An 18,265-nucleotide genomic window follows, 5' to 3' on the forward strand; every position below is an offset into this window, starting at 1 on the left:
GAAACATAACAGCAGTATAACCGTAAAAGTAACACTTAACTAACTTAACTAACTTAACTAACTTAACTAACAGTTGCATAATGATAATTAACTAACTGTTAGTATCCTTGACCCTAAAATGCTTTGTATATCTTAAAATATTATTATTATTTTTTTTTTTTTGACTCTTCCACTTCAGTTTCACTTCCCTTGACAAGCCATTTTGATGGCAACCTCCATCGGACTTGTAGTGTATTTTTGCTGGAAATTAATAACTTTGCTGACATAAATACCCTCCCTACCAATACAGTGGCATTCTGGTAATTTTACAACAAAGAAAGGGCAAACGTCAATGGATAATTTCTTTAAAAAAAGCCAACAACAAAATGGGTCCACGCGGTAGATGACTTTGATTCTTCACATTCTAGTTTGTGAAATTTAGTATATTGACCAATAAAGTTTCAAAATAAAAGACTCTTTAGCATTATCTATTTGTTTCTTTCTTTAAATACAAATTTACAATTATACCCTTCCTTCTTCATATGAATAATAGCTAAGTTTCTTAATTAGCCAATCCAAGGTATTAATTCTCCAAACAAAAACATGTCAACCATAGCAAGCCAAGCATCATCATTCTATTGCCCACAAAAGAAGTTAAATTCAAGACTTTATATTAGTTTTTTTTTTTTTTTTATATCTCTATAAAAAAAATATATAATATTATATTAGAACAATTTTGAGATGTAATTTGTATGAAAAAGACAAAAACATTAAAATATAATTGAGTTAGTTAGTTTCCTCTTAAATAGAATTCATTGAAATTGTTTTCTTGTGTGGAAAATGTATGTCCCATGACATCTATGAATTGTGGTGTTACATTTGTCATTTATTGGTTTCCTTAATGAGTTTGGTTTGGTAGTGCAACTTCCACCCATAATATAATATCAAAAAACAATAATTATTGATGAAGCACATTCATATTGCAATAGCTAACAAGACTCGTTATTCTACTTTATTTTTTAAAATATATTTTTAATTTTTTTTTTTATTTTATCTTAAATTTTTACATTACACTATACATCAATTTCTTTAAAATACATCACTAAAATTTTACTTTTTCTTTTCAAACTTTAATATATTTTATTCATTTTAAATATATAATATTAATATTACACATTTCCTCATATAAATAATAAAATTAAAATTTCAAACAATTAATAAAATATATTTAGAATAATAAATAAAATTCTATAAATATAGAGTATGAATAATAAATTTTAAAAAAGCTTTAAAATATATAAAAAAAATAATAAAACATTTGATGTAGCGTGTTTTTACTTTAACTCTTTAAATATTTTAAAAAATTTCCTATTTAAAGCATCTAAGAGAGTGTTTGTTATGGGGATAAGTGTTAGGATGTGAGAACATTTGAAATGAGAAATGCTAAAGGTGACCAGTGGTGCCTAGCACCCTTCTACGTGTCAATATCACTAAAATTTTACTTTTTCTTTTCAAACTTTAATATATTTTATTCATTTAAAATATATAATATTAATATTACACATATCCTCATATAAATAATAAAATTAAAATTTCAAACAATTAATAAAATATATTTAGAATAATAAATAATAATCTATAAATATAGAGTATAAATAGTAAATATAGAGTATGATAGTTGGGGGAGTTTTACCGCAAATTACTCTTAAATTTTTTATTTTAATTTTGTAAAATATTGCCACGTAGGATAATTTTTTAGTGACCTATCATTGCCACGTGGGCAAAATTAGGACTTAACGAGGCTGGACAGACGACACCTTAAAAATGTAAACGGAACAGAACTTTGGAGGGTTTTCCCACTAAAATATGAGGTTGGATAGTTTTTTGCAAGTAAATTGATAGTTGAGGGGGTTTTGCCGCAAATTACTCAATTTAATATAATAACTTTTAGGGAGTATTGCTAGCCAATCGCAACGCGACATGTCGAGAAGGTGTTAGGCACCACTTGTGCCTAATAGCAATGCTCATTTGAAATATATCCCTTGTTTGGTGCTTTTTTTAGGTAGAAATATTGTGGGTCCCACAATTATTTAGTAGGTAAAGCGAATAACTTTGTATACTTGAGTTTAACATGTAGGAATGCCCCACATGTAATTTCCTTGCCCACATTCCTATGTAACCCAAAATTAACACCAAACAACCCTTAAGAGAAATACTAAAAGTCACCGATGTCTAGTATCATTTGAGGTGTTATATTGCTATGAGTAGGAGGGCGGAGGGAAAGGGGTCATGTTGAGGCACATGACCCCACTCAACTTTTAATAAATTATTTTTTTACATAATTTATTTATATAAATTTTCACAATTACCCCCACAAAATATTTTTTTAATCTTTGCCATTATACATTTTCATTTTTATCCTTGTAAATTTGTATTTTTTTATTTTGATTTCAAATATTTTCATGTTGTTTTATATGTTAACTGAGATTTTTGGCAACCAAATATTTTATGTAATAAAGATAACTTAAGGATAACTAATGCATATGTTTTAACGTGATTCGGGCCTTAATGAGCCGTGGTCCACGAGTCTTCGTTATTAATAGGTGGCTGTTTCTTACAGAGAATGTTCTTTGTTTTTTTTTCGATTCCCTCATTATTTTTGTTGAGGGGTATTTATAGCGATTGGTGGGAAGAAGAAAGGTCTTAATTGTCTCTAAGTGCTACCCTCGGGCGCGCGCAAGTTCCCAAATGTATATAATAGGGCATGCATAACCTACGTAGTAGCTTGCCTAGGTTCACGATTAGCCTTCATCCTTTTTTGATTGATGTGATTCTTCATAATGGAGTTGTCACTGGCACCCTTGATTATTGTGTAATCGCTAAAAGACGGGTTTATGATGTCTGACACGTCCTCTTATGGGCGTTCCCAGATGCTTCCGCCATGCTACATTAAATGTGAGGTGACAGTTCATCTCTAGCCTCACTAGTTCAGAGGTCCTTCACCTCCCAGAGGGGATGCAGGGTTGTCTTTTCCACATCCGGGAGCTTGCTCTTGAACTAGTTGTTGGTTTCTTTAGAGAAAATTTGGTTAAGTACTTTGCTCATCTCCGGGTAATGGGTCTTAGTTCGCCATGTGTCCTATGCTGAGACTTCCATGTATATTGGGAAAAACTTGGGGCAAAATTTACCCCCCAAGTCTTATTTAGTCGTAGATAAATAAGACTTGTACTCCGTCTCTGACCTCAATAAATGTCGTGACACGTGCCTCAAGCGTGTGTGCCACATTTATAATCGCCATCATTCTTCCTTATCTCTTTAGCAGGCAACGATTCGTTTCCCTCCTATTGACATACCCCTTCATCAATGCTGATGTTAGAAAGATACTCAAACATTTCAATCGCCTTTTCTCCTCATCATGCTCTTTCATCCTGTCCGTTGGATTAAGGGATTTGAACCGTTGTGAACCCCCACCGTGCGATGGTACTTATTTGATGTTGTTTCATAGCCCACATGGCCTATATAAATCAACAATACTCTCGATTGGGTTACTTTTACTGCCCTTTGATTTTTAAATTCTCAAACCCACTTAACGAAATTCCAGAATTTTCAGATTTCCTCCTACTCTTCCTCCGCCGTTGTCAGGAGAAGCATTACCGTCGGACGCCTCTTCTCCCTGCCTTGCCCTCATTGTGTAAGTCCTTCTTTTTGTGCAAATATTTCTTCTTTGTTTGCTAGGGCAAGTGGCGATAGTAGCTTTTTCTAGGAAAAATAATGTGCATGCATGTTTGTTTGCCTTGCTTGTTTTTCCTTGAATGACGGCCACGGTTGCTGCCTGGGTAACGTCCCCTTCAGTGGGTGTCCGACGATGCATTTCTTCTTCTTCTATCATTATATTTTTTATTTATTATTATTTTATTTAGGGAACATATTCAGAAAATGTTTTGGCTCTCGTCCCCATGTGCCCTTTCTGGTAGTTACAAATTGCCCTTGCATGTCTTCTATTCTTTTCTCTTAATCTTCCCGCAAGGCTTGGATATTTTGCACCCGATGCCTATCGTCGCGAATCGTTTGATTCCTCTTGACATTCATCCAAAGGGGGCCTCTTTCCAGCGGTTAGGGGACCCCCATTCCCCTTTTTGGCTTAGGGTTTGATGTGGGGGCTAACTGCTGGATTTCTTATCTTTTTCAGATGAGTGAAGTTCTACAAGACCTTCACGACCATGGTTTCTTCGGGTTTGACCAGGAAATCCTCGAGCTTCACCAAGTCAATTCCATGTCGACTCCTGCTGCAACCGGCACCAAGTCTTCCAAGAAAGGGCCAAAGAAATTGGCCACCTTGGAGGAGGTTATGCAGGGTCCGGTCGCTTATAAGAAATTTTTTTGCCGTTCCAACATTTGGGAGGCTGATGAACTATATTCGTCACTAACCTGCGCCCACCAGCTGGAGAAGATAGTGACCGTAAATGGGATCAAACCATCGAGTTTCGAAGTTTACCATCGCCTCTCGAGGGATGAGGAGACTCCAAATCATAACTACATTGGTTTTGGGGCCTGGAGCCAAACCCATCGCATGTCCGGGGCCATGCTACCTCTCCAAGATTATTTTATTGACTTCCTAGTTTTTGTCGGACTCTCACCGTACCAGCTGATATCTCAAGCCTACCGCATGTTATCATGCCTTTTCATTTTTTATGCTGTCAGGGGTTGGGCTACTCCTAGCCCCACTGAAATTTTGTATTTTTATAAACTACTTTTCATTCCCAAAAAGGGAGACAAGTTTAAAGATGGTTTTTACAAACTACAAGCTCACCCGGCCAACGAAATCCCGATACCCTTTAATTTTCAAAAGAATATCAAGGAATAACGCCATAGTTTTTTCTTTTCTTTCGAGAATTAAGGCTTTCGAGCATCCATACCTATTGACGGAGTGGGTTAAGATCCCCCTAATGCACCGTACCGCGCCCACTCAACTCTTCTTGTACCACGCCCAAGTGTTCGTGGGCTACAAGAAGGAAGACCTGAACGTGGAGGACTTGGTGATAACAGTGAACTGTTGAAGGGCTAAGGTGATTTTGGAGGGTCAATCCGTTGACGATTTTAACATATCCAAGGTCATTTGTCCCAACGCCCAGAGTTCCAGGAGTGAGAAGGCGCTTAGGGCCGACATTATTTTTTCTGCTGAGGACAAATATAACAAGTACACGTATAAGAGGGAGCAGGAGCTCGCGTATGCTCACCTTCAGGCTGCCTCCGGAAGGGTCATTCAGGAGGAGGCAGGAAAAGAGAAAACACCGGTCATGCCCAAATTCCCGTTCCTGGTTCCAAACTGTCGGGCCCCTAGTGCAGTACCTCTAGAGCCTGTAACTCTCATTTGAATATTCATTTCGTTCCTTCTGTCCATGATTATGCTAACTTAAGGCCAGTAAAATTTGACATGAGATTTTATAGATCTTATTTAAAAAAATCGAAACTTTAGAAAAAAATCTTAAATAATAGTACTAAAATATAATTAAGTTTTATATATTTTTTTTTGCTAATAACCTCAGAATGCTAAATATATATGAATATACACTATAAATTAAAAGATAGAAATACTGAAAAGTAGGAAAGATTCTGATATTTAACAAGAGTGTGGATAGGTTGGACAATATTGGTTAAAAGATGTGCATATAGTACTAACTAACCAAACAAACTGCCAATGACAAAGTTTCAATACAAAAATTACTCTTAGTATTATTGATTGTAGGAGTTTTCCTATTTTATCCTACACACAACAAATGAAATAATTAATTTTCCAAGGTCAAAACTGACCTTTCTCACTAAGTCAAAGCTCAATTGACTCCCAAGAGTTAAAACCCCAAACGACAGTCTTTTAATCCCTAGACTACAAGTCGTTTTTGACTTAACCCTAATTAATCCTCCAAGAACAATCTCTAACCCTTCATTGCACACATACACACACGATACACAAAGAGAAACCCTAGTAGAGCTTCGTGTTTCTTCTCTGAAGAACACGAAGTCTGCTCAAACCCAAAAAATTAAATTCACCCCTTCCTAGATCAAAACAAAACCCCAGAATCATACATAAATCAAATAAACACAATAGTAAAATGCAAAAAGAAAAATAAAACGAATGCACTAGAGATTTATAGAGGTTCTCCAAATGTTGCTGAGTACATCCTCTTCAAGCTCGCCTCAGATTGCTCGTTTCCACTATGGATCTTCAAAGATCAAAGAGTTACAATGATAGATTCCAAATCACAGATACGATTGGTAATCTTTTGTGTTTACAGTATTATTTCTCTCTCTTTCCTCTCTCTACATGCACTAACACCTTCTTCTTCTTCTTCTTCTTCTTCTTTTTGTGTGTATGTTCTTCCTTCTAGTTTTGGATCTCCGAGCTTTAACTCTTAGGGCTCCAAGACTTAAACTCTGTAAGTCTCCTCCCTCAATTTTCGATTTGATCTGATGATTCTGTTTAATTTTCATGTATTTATAGTCTATTGAATAGCCAGAGAGAGCTGAGAGTTTGTTGCAACAGTTTTAACAAACTTTACAACTAACTTTTGGTTCTAACTGTAGGTTGTTAGAAGCCGAAGGCCACTTAGGTTTTTACTGCTGTGTACTCTTTGTTAAATGCTGATTTTACACCGTATGTGGGGATTTATTTCAACATTAATGATAGAAATGAAGTAGTTATCAGAAATTAGAAAAAAGTTTTCTATGTTTTGATTTACATGATTATGCCATTTTCATCACTATATTAGTTAATTAATTATCTACAAACCAAATAGATTCTTAACCAAGACTGAATGTGAGCAAATATGCTTTTTCTATGAATCAAGATTGAATATGTGACAATATTAGGCACAAGGCCTCGTTGGACAAATCAAAACACTGAACACTCTGAAACTAGGAAACAACTCATGATTTGAGTTTATCCAATTATAAAACCTTAAAAAGGATCATAGTGCTTATTCTTAGCTAAAGCAACAAACAAATGATGACTAATTATTAGTTGAGTTACTAAATCATGTTGTTTATTTTGAGCTAAATAAAACCAGTTCATTTTAATGTACATGGGATGCAAGTGATCAAGTTGGATCAAGCCACATCATGAAGACAAGATCTTAACCAAGAATTAGTTAAGTTAGTTATGTTAGTTTGTTTCTGTTATTGTAAAGGCTTCATCGGTGGTGGTAGCCTATTTATAGTCTTAGTTCCATTACATTTTGGAATATAGATAGAGAGAGAGAAGAGAGTTCATTGTATGGTGAAGTGACTTGTAAAGTAAATGATCACAGATTGTATTCTTGGTATTGTTATAATGAAAGAGGATTCCTAAGGGAGTTTATTAAAGGGGATTTGATTTGATAAAAAGTACTCTTTTAATTAAGTTATTTTACTTCTGCACATAACATAACCATTCTTCTGCATTTGTGATAATATTTATGAATTTAATTACATTGTCAAAATTAAAGAAAATTACAATATTGTATTTGTGAAAAGAATAAATAATGACCCCTCCTCAGTCCTCCTTACCAACAATTTAACAATTTAGGGCCAGTTTGGCACAGCTGTACTGTGGGGAAAAATAGTTGTAGCTGTGCTGTAAGAAAAAACAGTTGTAGCAAAATTGTGAAAAAAAAAACTGAGCTGAGTGTTTGGTAAATTATAAATTTTAAAGTATTGCGAGCTGTTAAAATTCTATTATAATAATAATAATATTTTAATCTAGTTCACTATAATCACAAATTTATATATATATAAATATGTTATATAAAATTTTAATTTTTTTTTCATAGTATAAATTTATATGCATTTAATAAAAATAATTTTTAATATTTTTAAATTATATTTTTATCACTTTTAAAAGAAAAAATTATTGTTTATAAGAAACTTAAGTTGATATTGTTGGTTAATAATAAAAATATAAATATAAAATATTTTTTAAAACAAGATAAAAAGTTAAAAATTTAAATATTATTTATTTTAAATATTTTTTCGAAAGAAAAAATATTTTTATTTTTTGTAATATATAATAAATAATTAAATAATTTTTTAGTAAAAAATAATTTATTATTAAGTCTTTTAATCAAAACAGTTTTTTCTAATAGTTGGGTTGTACCAGCTTTAGTTTTTAGCTGTAACTTTTCCATAAATTCTTCAATAAGCTATTTTTTAACTGCTTACCAAACATATTTTTGTCACAACTTTTTTGAAAAGTAGCTTTTAGCTTTTCCAAAAGCTCTGCCAAACAAGCCCTTAATAAATCACAATATGTGTGGGCCGATCCTAGGCATAGGCGGGCTAGGCTCGCGCTTAGGGCCCACTCATTTTAGGAGTCCAAATAAAAAATATATATATTTTTAATAATTTTAAAAATACTATTTATCTTTATAGTAAGAGTTCAAAAAAATTTTTTTGCTTATAACCCATTTCAACTTAGGACCGATTTAAGGGTTTCACCATTGAAAAACCTCCATTGTAATAAATTGAACCTAGCTAATACACGGACTAGTGGACTAAAGTTCTTTTAACACTTGAAGTACCTCAAAAAAAAAAAAAAATCTATCTTTACTTTGGATTTCCTTGCAAAGCTCCTCATTACAAACATTTAATTAATATTCAAAAAACTTAGTAAATAAAAAATAAAAATTTTACAATTTCTACCAAATATAATATATATATTTAACAGTACTAATGTAGAATAGAAGGTGTTTTAGTTTGTGGAATTTGAACTTTGCCGCCACAGGCAAAACAAATTCACAAAACTTTGGGGGCATTTATACCAATTCAGCTTTAAATAATCTAATCTAATCCAACGGTCACAAAGGCGAACTGGCTCGAGACGCGCGAATTCGGAGAGGTTGATGAGTCAGTGGCTGTATTATTCTTTCTAGTTTCCAGGGTTGAGAGAATAGTACTTATGTATTGGTTTAGTTGTATTCTTCTAATTATTCATTACTAATGTTGTAACATAGATGCATTAGGCTAAGAGCTTTGCTTCTTCAGCTTTTGTCTCCAAAATCTTTACATGTTCTTTCAAAACACCTATCTTTACTCTCCAATTTTGATTTGATGAAAACTACTCTTATAATTAAGTTATTTTAGTAGCTTCTGCGTGCACATAAAATAAGCATTCTTCTGCATTTGTAATAATAATCTATGAATTTTATTTACTTTGTCTTAATTAAAGAAAATTACAATATTGTATTAATTTGTTTATAAAACAATAAATAATAATGACCCATCCTCAGTCTTCCCTACAAACATTTTATTGATAAATCTGTGGGTGTTGTTGTTGTGGTGGAGGAAGACTAATAATAGGTGCATAGTCTTGTTCAGTTAGGGTATCATCATCTAGAGTAATGCCCATCTCGTTTTCCCATTCTTCTACTGATTGATCAATTTGACTTACACTACTATATGCATTATCATTGGTTTGCGGCACTTGTTGTTGTTGTTGCTGTGACAAAGGAGGGCTTGGAATATATACTTCATCCATGTTGTGTTTGTTATTGGTTTCATCACATTGATTCGATTGTAGTAATTCTTCTCCTTTCTCTTCTTCTTCTGTTGTAGCAGTAGTAGTAATCTTTCTTCTCTTTGCAATGTGTTGATAATGTGCTTCTTTTTTAAGATCTCCATTATAGTATAATTTATACATAACACACTCATCAAGCTGCACATAAATTTAAGTAGGCTAGTTAGATAATAAGCACCACTAATTAACTCATTATTATTAATTAATATTATGTATGTAATATTAATGTACCGTCTTGATGTTTTTGTTATGATTTCCTTCTTTGGTCAATCTATACTCTGTTAGGAGCCAATTTGTCTTATTAGCTTCATTATCCTTGTTAGAGGGTTTTCCCATATAAAACTTTAGGTGAGTTGTGTAGCCAATTTGGTTGCCTTGGGAGGAAATTATTGGATATGATCTTGAAGTTCTGTAATGTCCATCTCCAGCTGACCGAGAAGGTCGTTTGTTTCCACCTTCTGATAATTTGTATAGCGGAGTAAAAAAGTATAAACAACCCTTATCATACCTCTGCAAAGGATATTTTTCTGCAAAAATAAAAAATAAATATTTAAAGTTAATAATATAAGCTATATATAATATGAAAATGAAAATGATTTTAGAGTTGAGTGTAGGTACCGATGAGTTGCCATGGGTTGTATAGGTAAATATTATCATGTTTGATCATTGGAATATTTACAAATTCTCCATTAACTTTCTTTTGAAGAAAATGGACAATTAGTTGTTCATCAGTAGGTGCAAACACATAGCCAGGTGGGAAATTCAAATTCATGGTGTTGTGTTTGGTGATTAATAATAATATTAATTAGTACTGTTTATATATAATATTATGTAAATGTTCGACTAATCTAAATATGTACTGATCTCAATCTCAATCTCTCTTCTCTCTCTCTATATATGTACGTATATATATAGTGTTAGGTCTACACTCTACAGTACATGAATCCTATATCTAATCCAATTATAATTCTTTATTTTTTTACGAAGCTTCAGGAATATATAAGAGCTTAGATTTTAAATATAACTGAAATGAACGCCTATAGTTTTTTAAAATATTAATTGAAAATATATATATATCTTTTATTCAGTTTAATTAACAATCAAGAAAAATTAAAAATATCGAAAATATAACTGAATTTATAATTTTTAAATTATTTATTTTTCTTTCAATATAACATTTATTGATTGAATCTGAACGTAAATCCTTTCCTAAACTAAAAAATATCTCAAATTTGACCTAATTAATATAGAAAAAAATTAGTTTTAAAAAATCAAAAATAAATAAAAAAAAAATCAACGTAATTTTGAATTTAATCAAAGATAAACTATTACTTATTATGACATTATCAAATAAATCATGATAATGTAATTTATTATTAACGTAATTTATTTTTTAATCATGTACTACTAATTAATCCAAAAAGTCCAAAAATGTGTCATTTAATTAAAACACTTTTTATTTTTACTATAACTAATTAACTATTCCGAGTCAAGACTTTGGTGGTTTCACTTTTATTTGAAGAGAAGTTAATTTTGTTGCTCATTTTCTAGCCAAACATACTTTTGTAATTAGAGTTAGAACTATTTGGAAAAGGAACCTTCCCAATGTTGCAAATTCTACTTGTAGGAGCTTTTGTAAGTTGTCTCTCTTTGTGGAGATTTCGCTTTCAAATAATAATAATAATAATGATGTAAATTTATAGTAAAATAAATTATTGGAGATTTATTAACTGTAATAAAAGATTATTTCTTTATTCAAAACAAATGAAAGAGTTAGTTACCTGTGTTATTATTGAGTCTACAACTCGAATGCCATACAACCAGTAACAAGTTACAATGCTTATGAAACAACAATCTGAATATAACTCTTTATTGATAATGTTCAATCTTTACACAATGAATGGTGTTGTGTCTTAGTTTCAAGTGGTAAAAATAGGAACTTTATATAGACTAGTCCAATAGGTTTGACACTTGAAACTAACATCACACACTAACTCAAAACACCAACTCTAGAGCTTAACTAACTAACTAACTGTCTTAACTATAACGGTCACAACTAACTACAGTTATAATAATTATATATAATATGTAACCAATAACTAACTTAACCGTCAATGCATTTGATTAATTAATTCTCAATCCAATTGTGCTATGAGCACTTGAATTAATATTTATGGGTACGCCAAATGTGGCTATATAACATATAACACATGCAACTAATAATGTTATCAATTGGTTTGGTTGACTTGTAACCATTAATTAAATTTGATTGTAATATAAATCATGAGAGATTAATTATTAGACAAAACAAAAGAATATTTTTATTTATTCAAAATAAATCAAATACAGATTATAATGAATGAATTACAATAAAAGATATTGAATAAGACATAGAATGATATGCAGTAACTAGTCCTTGTTTTAGGCCATGCTGCATTCTTTAGGGATTCCTTGAGGAAATCTTTTAGTGTCTTTGCAATAATTGTAAATCATGAACTTCTTTTGAATAGTTTTCATCCTCTTTTCGCCTCTTGAATCCAATTCTTGGTTGAACCAGGGTTGGGATTTCGCAGCACAAGAAGAAGAAGCCTTAACACAAGCACTGGCCTTGAAATTCCTATATGAGGCTGTGAAAGGAGCCTTACTCCAATCAGTCTTGACCAAACCACCCCTTGTCGCCCAATCGTCAGCATTCCATAGGCTCGAGTGGATTCTCATTGGCTGGTCCTTTAGATATGGGATACCCATTGACTCCAAATTCTTGAACTTTCTAATGGGAGTTCCATCCACAGAGAATCTGAAAAACCAATGATTTTTTTTTTTATGTAAGTTTAAATGTTGTGAGCAAAACCCATCAAGGAAACCAAAACATATGGAGTACTTTATTAATTAGTACAAGTGCTTACACAATGTGCTTAGGATTCCAAAGAATAGAGTATGTGTGGAAATCAGCAGTTGGGTCAAACCACAAGTGAAATTGCTGTTCTCTGTTGCCTTTGCCTTGGCTGAACACATTGGTGTGAAGAATGTAAGGATCACCACTCAGATTCCCCAAGAACTCAAAGTCAATCTCATCCCAATCTGACCCTTTTGAAGATAACTAATTAAAAATTCCCAAAACAAAACAAATTAATACATATAACCAAATCAAGAAACAAAGTAAACTTTATGATCAGAGGTTACTTACGTAATAAGCAGTGACAGTTCCAGCAGAGTTACCAGCGACAAGCTTAAGTTGCATATCGATTTGGCCATACATAAACTCATTTCTAGACTCAAAACCAGAACCAGAAGCTTTGTCAAGAGACAAAGTAAGAAGCTCCCCATTATTGAGCATCTTAGCTCTGCCATCACCCCATGTGATCTCAAAATCTTTGTTGAGATCACCAGCTGATGCAGCCAATGCCAAAGACCCAAAAATAACAAACAACACTAAATGAGTTGAGTTAATTGAAGAAAGAAAAGCCATGATTGTATTTTGTATTGATGATTTAAGGTGGTGAATGTTGGAGCTATATATATAGAGATTTGTTTTGGAAGTAGCATGTGAAGGTTCAGTAGAATTAAGTTTAATGTGCTGTGAACAGTGTTGGCTCAACGCGGTTATGGTGTGTTAATGATCATTATTATTATTATTTGATTATTGTGATGAATGTGGCCACTTAATGCTTTGATTTTGTTTAATTAATTATAATAATAGTAATAATGATTAAAATAATTTGCATTGGTACTTTTAATTATTTCTAAATAATACAGTATTGTTCTCTATTTCCATAATTATTCTATTGTCATTAAATCATAAATATAATAATACAGTAATGTGCGGTGCTAACTGGGCAGATTAGGAGAAATTAGATTTTGTAGCCTATACAAATATTTTCTAGTGATTAATTAGTTAAAATAATTTTATTACATGAATTTATGTGTATATGTATTATTATTTTAGTATTAGGTTATCGTTACGTGCATTATATTTGTTTGTTTACTATGAATAAACTAAATTTCAAGTAGTTTAAAATTATTAACTAAAATCTCATGCTTCAACTATATTTAAGAGTAAATTTTTTAAAAAAGTGAGAAGAATGTAATTGAATGGAGAATATTTATAATAATATAAATAAAAATTGTGAAAATAAAATAATGTTCAAAAAGTAAAGGAGTATTTGCGGTAAAATCCCTTTAACATTTACAATTGTTATACATATGATTCTAATCAAAAAAAGTGACGGTAAAAGTATTTTATTTTACAATTTTGTTACAGCCGTACTCTTTTTTGGTCATTAAGTGTCAACTGAGAAACACGTAGAGACATATTATTAGACTACATATTACATAAGCTAAAGAAATATGTCGCCATATGATTCTGAGCTAGCACTTAACGGGTTTGATTGACACTTAACAGCAAAAAAAAAATGTATGATTGCAACAAAATCGTAAAATAAAGTACATTTACCGTTATTTTTTATGATTAGGGTCATGTGTAATAATTGCAAATATTAAAGAAATATCGCCTCAAATATCTTAAAAATAAAACTCTACAATGTTCATAATTTTTAGAGGAATAAAAGATGACTCACCAATACCCTGCTGCTAATATATAATGCCTTGACAACAGTAACATTATCACAATAAAACACCATCAATAATACCCTTTTCCACCATTAATTCACCAGCCATATAGATAGCATGAGCTTTCCTAATTCAGGTGTAGTAATGCCAGTCCATCCTGTTTTAAATATTCATTGGTAAATATGTATGTAGTATCATTATCAAATTATAAGATTTTTTAATGTGTGTTTTTTAGTTTATTCGTATTTACATGTCGTACTTTCAAGTATATTGTGTTGTGTTTAAGCTTATTTTTTAATGTTGTGTTGGTCAATTTTAGTCGAATCATGCTCATGCCGGTTTTCTGGCATGTCAAAAAGAATTCAGTCTAAAGAAAAAAATTAAAGAATAATTTTAAGAAAAAAAGATTAAAATACATAGAAGAGAGCACCAAATACCTTTTTAAGTGTAGTATCGGATTTCACATAATTTAATTTTATAATTATTATAGAATATAATTAATATATCATTTCAAAATAGTGTTAAATACTATTTATGTTTAATAAAGATACTCAGAAATTGAGATTTCGAACATGTAAGAAAAACAGCTAGAACAAATATCATAACATATAGAGTAAATACTATTTTAAATCCTATATTTTATAAAAATTATTGGACCCTCTATTTTATTAAATGACAAAATAGACTTTATATTTTCTAAAATGGTAAAAATAGGTTTCTAAGCTTAATTTTCGACAACTTTTTTTAATATAACCAATTTGAAGACAATTCCCAACACAAACAGATACAGAAAATGTAAACAATTTTGTCATAACACCTTTAGATCGTATTATTATTAAATTTTATTTTGATAAAAAATCAATTAATGGACTTATTTGTACTATTTTAAAAAATATAGAATCCGCGCTGTTATTTAACAAAATAGAAAGTCTAATTAGTAACTTTTGCAAAATACAAGGTCCAAAATAATATTTACCCTAACATATATACATGATATATCGGTGATGCTCCTTATTATAAGGCTATACATAATAATAAAAATAAAAATAAAATAAAAAATACATAAAACAATTAACAACCAAAGATTAGCATATATTGATGATAATTGAAATTGGAATAATTGTGTATGGAAACCGAGGATTAGCATCTTAGACATTATTAAAACCAACCGCAAACAATGCAAAATTATGTAATCACTATTATATATAATTAATAAACAAATCAAATATTATTCACTAACTGGCCACAGCACATTAAACTAATAACAATGAACCTTCCCATACTACTTCCACCTTACTTATCATTAAACCCATATTAACATACCTATAATCTAACAAAAAAGTGTATATATAGCTCCAACATTCACCACCCTAACCCATCAATACAATTACAATCTTTTTCTATCATTCAAACTCAACCATGGCTTGTCTAGTGTTGTTTGCTGTTTTTGGGTCTTTGGCATTGGCTGCATCAGCTGGTGATCTCAACAAAGATTTTGAGATCACATGGGGTGATGGTAGAGCTAAGATGCTCAACAATGGAGAGCTTCTTACTTTGTCTCTTGACAAAGCTTCTGGCTCTGGTTTTGAGTCTAGGAACGAGTTCATGTATGGCCAAATCGATATGCAACTCAAGCTTGTCGCTGGCAATTCTGCTGGAACTGTTACTGCTTATTACGTAAGTAACCTCTAATTAAAGTTTACTTTGTTTCTTTATTTGGTTATATGTATTAATTTGTTTTGTTATGTGAATTTTCAGCTATCTTCAAAAGGGTCAGATTGGGATGAGATTGACTTTGAGTTCTTGGGGAATTTGAGTGGTGATCCTTACATTCTTCACACCAATGTGTTCAGCCAAGGCAAAGGCAACAGAGAACAACAGTTCCACTTGTGGTTTGACCCAACTGCTGATTTCCACACATACTCTATTCTTTGGAATCCTAAGCACATTGTGTAAGCACTTGTACTAATTAATAAAGTACTCCATATGTTTTGGTTTCCTTGATGGGTTTTGCTCACAACATTTAAACTTACATAATAAAAAATCATTGGTTTTTCAGATTCTCTGTGGATGGAACTCCCATTAGAAAGTTCAAGAATTTGGAGTCAATGGGTATCCCATATCTAAAGGACCAGCCAATGAGAATCCACTCGAGCCTATGGAACGCTGACGATTGGGCGACAAGGGGTGGTTTGGTCAAGACTGATTGGAGTAAGGCTCCTTTCACAGCCTCATACAGGAATTTTAAGGCCAATGCTTGTGTTAAGGCTTCTTCTTCTTGTGCTGCGAAATCTCAACCCTGGTTCAACCAAGAATTGGATTCAAGAGGCGAAAAGAGGATGAAAACTATTCAAAAGAAGTTCATGATTTACAATTATTGCAAAGACACTAAAAGATTTCCTCAAGGAATCCCTAAAGAATGCAGCATGGCCTAAAACAAGGACTAGTTACTACTACATATCATTCTATGTCTTATTCAATATCCTTTATTGTAATTCATTCATTATAATCTGCATTTGATTTGTTTTGAATAAATAAAAATATTCTTTTGTTTTGTCTAATAATTAATCGCTCATGATTTATATTACAATCAAATTTAATTAATGGTTACAAGTCAACCAAACCAATTGATAACATTATTAGTTGCATGTGTTATATAGCCATATTTGGCGTACCCATAAATATTAATTCAAGTGCTCATAACACAATTGGATTGGGAATTAATTAATCAAATGCATTGACGGTTAAGTTAGTTATTGGTTACATATTATATAATTATTATAATACAGGTAATTAACTCTTTCATTTGTTTTGAATAAAGAAATAATCTTTTATAACATTTAATAAATCTCCAATAATTTATTTTACTATAAATTTACATCATTATTATTATTATTTGAAAGTGGAATCTCCACAAAGGGAAACAACTTACATAAGCTCCTACCCAAGTAGAATTTGCCACATTGGGAAGGTCCCTTTTCCAAATAGTTCTAACTCTAATTACAAGAGTATGTTTGGCTAGAAAATGAACAACAAATTAGCTTCCCTAAAAATAAAAGTTAAACCACCAAAGCCTTGACTCGGAATGAGATCAAGAATGCTCCATAAAAGTCCATTTTAGTCACGATAGTAATCACCAAGAGTAGAGGAAAGGAGAGATATGGCCTAAGCACAGTTAGACTCAATAGAAAAGGCTTCCAAATTCACATCAAACCCCAATTGTATCCCCTCTCTTATTGCTAGTAAGGTTGTCATAAGGCCTCTCAAAAGAAATCCCCCTTACCTTCCAAACAATTGCCACCTTCATCTCTCACAATAGCAACTATACTACATCTGTCTTTAGAAGAATCACAAGCTGCATCCATATTAATTTTTACACAGCCGGTCGGGGGTGAGATCTACTTTGCTGAGCTTCTCTTGCTGCCACCAATCTTCTTACAGTTTGTTTCTTTGCAATTACTATGTGGTATAATTCCTCTAAATAAAAAGGTCTTCGGTTTCGTACTCACTGAAGGTTGGTTGTCATTTGGAAAGGCATTTCGGAACCCAGCTTGTCCATCCTAGAAGAGAGCTTCGGATAGTCAACTCCAGCTGGCTTACTCCTATCCGAAAAGTCCTTTCTACGTACGCTTCAGCTTGCCCGGAAGCTTACATCTCATCTAGAAGCACCTTGACCAACGCTAACGTGGAGATCTTGTTATGAGGAGGTTGTTAAGTTTGTTAAGGCGTAACTAACTTAACAACTCAGCTCAATGCAGCCACTGACATTTATGATCCATATCCTAAAGCCTATAAATACCACCTTGGGTAAAAGAAGAAAGATCGGACGAAGAGTAATTTCACAGATGTGAGAAGGAGAGATTGAGAAAGGAAAAGATTGAGAGGTAGAGAGACAGAGAGAAGTACTGTGTAAAGAGAGATTAAGAAATTGGTATTTGTATGAAGACCTTCTGTAGATGAAGAAGTTCTTGGGTTGAGTGTGAGAGATAAACACTTGAGAGAATCCTTTCCAGAGAATCTTCTCGACTGTAATGTTTCTCTGTACTTGCTCAATCAATAAAGAGATTTTTTTTAGCTTTACTAGTAGTATTGAATTGGGCATTTATTGTTGGTCCATCTTTAAATTTTATTGAGTCTGATTGTTTAGCGGTTGTTAATGTATTTTCTAAA

At 32.0% G+C, this 18,265-nt stretch overlaps 3 protein-coding genes across 4 annotated transcripts; 1 reads left to right on the top strand and 2 right to left on the bottom strand.

Annotated features, from left to right (window-relative positions):
- Window positions 1-9,256: 9,256 nt before the first annotated feature.
- On the bottom strand, window positions 9,257-10,298 carry LOC115694873 (NAC domain-containing protein 19-like). The gene is made up of 3 exons (XM_030621976.2): window positions 10,145-10,298; window positions 9,758-10,053; window positions 9,257-9,664 (listed from the first exon to the last, which is right to left on the bottom strand). Exons 1-3 carry the CDS (start codon window positions 10,296-10,298, stop codon window positions 9,257-9,259), a joined length of 858 nt encoding a protein of 285 aa, XP_030477836.2.
- A 1,523-nt stretch (window positions 10,299-11,821) lies between these two features.
- Window positions 11,822-18,212, bottom strand: LOC115724739 (probable xyloglucan endotransglucosylase/hydrolase protein 25). Of its 2 annotated transcripts, XM_061116928.1 has the most exons (4): window positions 18,145-18,212; window positions 12,714-12,927; window positions 12,433-12,626; window positions 11,822-12,323 (listed from the first exon to the last, which is right to left on the bottom strand). In XM_061116928.1, exons 1-4 carry the CDS (start codon window positions 18,195-18,197, stop codon window positions 11,948-11,950), a joined length of 837 nt encoding a protein of 278 aa, XP_060972911.1. In that variant the 5' UTR covers window positions 18,198-18,212; the 3' UTR covers window positions 11,822-11,947. The 2 variants fall into 2 exon arrangements, with proteins under 2 accessions (XP_060972911.1, XP_030509933.2); XM_030654073.2 differs by lacking the exon at window positions 18,145-18,212 and having other exon boundaries at window positions 12,714-13,000.
- LOC115724744 (probable xyloglucan endotransglucosylase/hydrolase protein 25) lies at window positions 15,450-16,659 on the top strand. Its single transcript, XM_030654082.2, has 3 exons — window positions 15,450-15,772; window positions 15,854-16,047; window positions 16,155-16,659. Exons 1-3 carry the CDS (start codon window positions 15,515-15,517, stop codon window positions 16,528-16,530), a joined length of 828 nt encoding a protein of 275 aa, XP_030509942.2. The 5' UTR covers window positions 15,450-15,514; the 3' UTR covers window positions 16,531-16,659.
- Window positions 18,213-18,265: the final 53 nt, after the last annotated feature.

This window comes from Cannabis sativa, chromosome 6, assembly GCF_029168945.1.
Source record: "Cannabis sativa cultivar Pink pepper isolate KNU-18-1 chromosome 6, ASM2916894v1, whole genome shotgun sequence".
In the NCBI taxonomy this organism is placed as follows: domain Eukaryota; kingdom Viridiplantae; phylum Streptophyta; class Magnoliopsida; order Rosales; family Cannabaceae; genus Cannabis; species Cannabis sativa.